At 33.5% G+C, this 3,360-nt stretch overlaps 1 protein-coding gene across 1 annotated transcript; it reads right to left on the reverse strand.

Annotated features, from left to right (window-relative positions):
* Nucleotides 1–683: 683 nt before the first annotated feature.
* On the reverse strand, nucleotides 684–1,865 carry LOC126690327 (F-box/kelch-repeat protein At3g23880-like). Its single transcript, XM_050385434.1, has one exon. The coding sequence runs from the start codon at nucleotides 1,863–1,865 to the stop codon at nucleotides 684–686; it is 1,182 nt and encodes a 393-aa protein (XP_050241391.1).
* Nucleotides 1,866–3,360: the final 1,495 nt, after the last annotated feature.

The raw sequence follows: 3,360 nt of genomic DNA on the forward strand, positions 1-3,360 counted from the left end.
AAAACTTAAAACCCAAATAATCATTAGTGATACTATTTTATTGAACCATGTAATAAATTAATTTTTATTTATGTAGGTTTAGATTTTAAAGTATAAAGTTGTCACAGTGTTAGAAAAGTTGCAATAATCAAATTCTATTACTCTACACTTCAAATTTTATTTTTACTTAAATTATAATTTTTAATTATAAATTTTGTTTTATTTATTTATAAATATTTGCTTATTATAAATGTCTATTAGAAAATATTTATCTAGATATGAAAATTTTCAAAAAAATAAATATTAGAGGAACTTAAATATAAAAACTTAATTAGTAATTTTGCATATAAAAAAAATAAATTTAAAAAAAATAAAAAATTTAATAAATATTATTTAATTAATATTTTAATATAAAAAATGGCCCACTACCTAAGGACCCAAAATTGTTGAGCCGGCCTACTAAAACTAACATTAATTAATATTCTCCTCATCTTCTACAAGTAAAAAAAAAAAAAAAAAACCCTAAATTTTGCCATCGTTTTTCCTTCTTTTGTTGGATTTCCAAAATGAGGTAGAAAGTTGGAGTAGCCCTCTTCTATATATGTTAAACCTTTGCAAATGTTGACAATAATCTCATCGATCTTGTATTTGCACTTACTCTCTTTTCTGCCACTGTGTTGTGATCTTGTGTTCATAACCTTTGCTCATCTTATGGAAGAACCACTCTCCACATATACACCAAGTTCAAACCCACGAGAATAATATGAGTCATCTGACTCTATATTTGAGATCACAGTTCTTTTATAAGAATTGTTTAAAAGATTATAGATGACTATTTTCTTTCTGTTCACCTCCATTAAAACATCATTGTTTTTGGTGAAACACATCACCTCCATTAAAACATCATTGTTTTTAGTGAAACACAATGGCCTCAGACGCTCCTCAAAATGGGGAATGACAAACAATTTTTCCCAAGATTCTTCCACCCCATATTTCTTCATTACCCAAGTCTCAAAGTGGCTTCCATTGGGATCGTATGTTAGAGAAAGGCATCCACCTAAAACCCCCAGCTCAAACTTTGAATCCTTATCTAACATGCATCGTAATGGCAGCTCATAAAAGTCTTCTTTAGCCGGATCAAAATAAACCAGTACTACGGTTACGGATTTAGAATAGGCTTCCATATCATATTCTTCACGGCGAAGAACCCAATGGGGAGCTCCATTCAAAGTAACCCCTTGTGTGTCAAAATAAAAATTGTAAGGAAAATCACTGTAATCAATATCTTTCCAAGTATTGGTCCTGAAAGAGTAGTGAGAGATAAAGATAGATTCAAAACTATAACCACTGTTGGGTGAGCCTGGTGGACTTACTAAATGAGATACAAAAACAGCCTTGTAATCATCAGAGGAAGAATCATAACCAAGTCCACACATGAGTATATTATCCGTGTCAATATGATAGTATAATTCAAACATATTATGTGTACCAGAAGATGGGTTCCACAGATAAAGATGAGGACGACAATAAACAAGTAAGAAATCGTTGCAAGAGCCGAAGATCTCAGGTGTTATGCCTTCATACCTTGGAGGAAAGTCGAGAGATTTCACTTCGAGCATGAAGCCATTGTAATCTATGATGGAGAAGACACTGGAATTTATTTCTTCATCACTTTGCTCAATGCAGGCGCATCTCCAAAGGGTCATACTGTTAGGCTCGTTGGCTTCGTCATAGCGTGCTTTGGCAAACTCAGAGCTTGAAATCAGAGAACACCATGGTTTGCATACAGACTTAAATCGCTGTAGAGATTTGACGGGGAGTCTTTTTAGTACGTCATGCACGATATCTTCTGCAACGTTTTGTGAAAAAAATCTTCGGTTTTCCATGATTTTCAAGAATCGGTTTGTGAAAAGGTTACTAGGTTTTTGGTTTTTTGGTTTTCTGATTTCTTCTATGGTTGATGCTAGGGCTTTCCTCCCTTTATATGGTGGCGTTGTAACTTTTGAGACCGAGAATCTTTGTTTATTTGGGCCTTTTTTTTTAGTGGGTTTGTATCTTTGGAAGTTACCTCTTAATTTCCTTAGTAGTTTCAATGGCTGAAGATACGAAGCTAAATCCAATCACATTATACGTAACAGCCCAGGGATGCATGGATAGCCCATTTATTTTCATTCTTGATACGAATCCAATTTTTTTTTTTCTTTTTGTGGGGGGGGGGCTTTCATTCTATCTCAATGTTAACACAAACATGATTTGGGACACTTACACCTCCACATGTCGACTGTAGCAAACATTAAGAGAGCCACCAAGGATGAGAAAGTGCACACACACTTTAGCTCGCAAAAAATTCTAACTTATCAAGCCAAAAATATTATCCCAATACAGAAGGAATCTAGTGATGATGGCATGAGCATGCTTCAATAAGCGCCTTACCACTTAACACAATACTTGTGAGAGTGTAAACTCTGTTATGTATCATTCATTCTTTCATCAAGAAAACCAAGAAGAATACTCTGAGATGAAACAAATGCTAAAAGTATGAAATTTAGGCTAAAAGGATCATGGTTTTATTCCTGCCTCAGATTGAGAAGTTAAGGCCCGCCATACTATTTTAAGAGTTCGGGTCGGGCAGTTTTTTCAATCTCAACTCCTAGGACTGCAATAGGAACCTTATCCCCTGAAATAATCTCCAATATTAACCAGTTAACTATGACACAAAATTGTTAATTTTTTTTATCTACCTTGCACTTGTACCCTTTAAATGCGTAATTATAGCCAAAAAAAAAAAAAAACTGAAGCTAATCAATGCTTTGTTTTTTGGAACACATAATAAGGAGCTTAATATTAATCGAATACTACAATAAAATAAGCTCTCGGAAACAGTCATCAATTCCCTTTGAAAAGGTGATATGTTTCCATTTGCTTGTGGTCATCTCATTAAGGATACTTTATCCTATGTACACTCCTTAAGGAGTTTTAGTTTCTCTTATTCCTATAAACAAGGAAATTTTGTTGTTGATGCTTTAACAAAGAATGCTAGGTTTTGTTCGGGTTTAACAGTCTGGATGGAGCATGTTCCACCAGACATTAACGTTCTTGTATTGGCTAATAAGCTTTCTTCTTAATTTAATAAAATAGTGCGAAGCAGATTCTCAAAAAAAAAAAAAAAAGTCTTGTTCTCTTTTTTATTTTATTTTTTTCAATGTTGAGTTGTGATCTTGCAAATTCTTTTAACATCTTGTTCATAGCCAATCCAACATACGGAAAAATGATACTTCCCACTCCCACATATACACCGAGTTCAAACCCTTGATTATTATCTGGCTTCATAAAATCCACCACAATTCTTTTACAATTGTTTTGAAGATTGTAGGCATCTAT

This window comes from Quercus robur, chromosome 6 (genome assembly GCF_932294415.1).
Source record: "Quercus robur chromosome 6, dhQueRobu3.1, whole genome shotgun sequence".
NCBI classification, from domain to species: Eukaryota; Viridiplantae; Streptophyta; class Magnoliopsida; order Fagales; family Fagaceae; genus Quercus; species Quercus robur.

Coding starts and splice junctions, on each gene's coding strand:
- LOC126690327 (XM_050385434.1), bottom strand. CDS start 1,865: ATGGAAAACCGAAGATTTTTTTCACAAAACGTTGCAGAAGATATCGTG.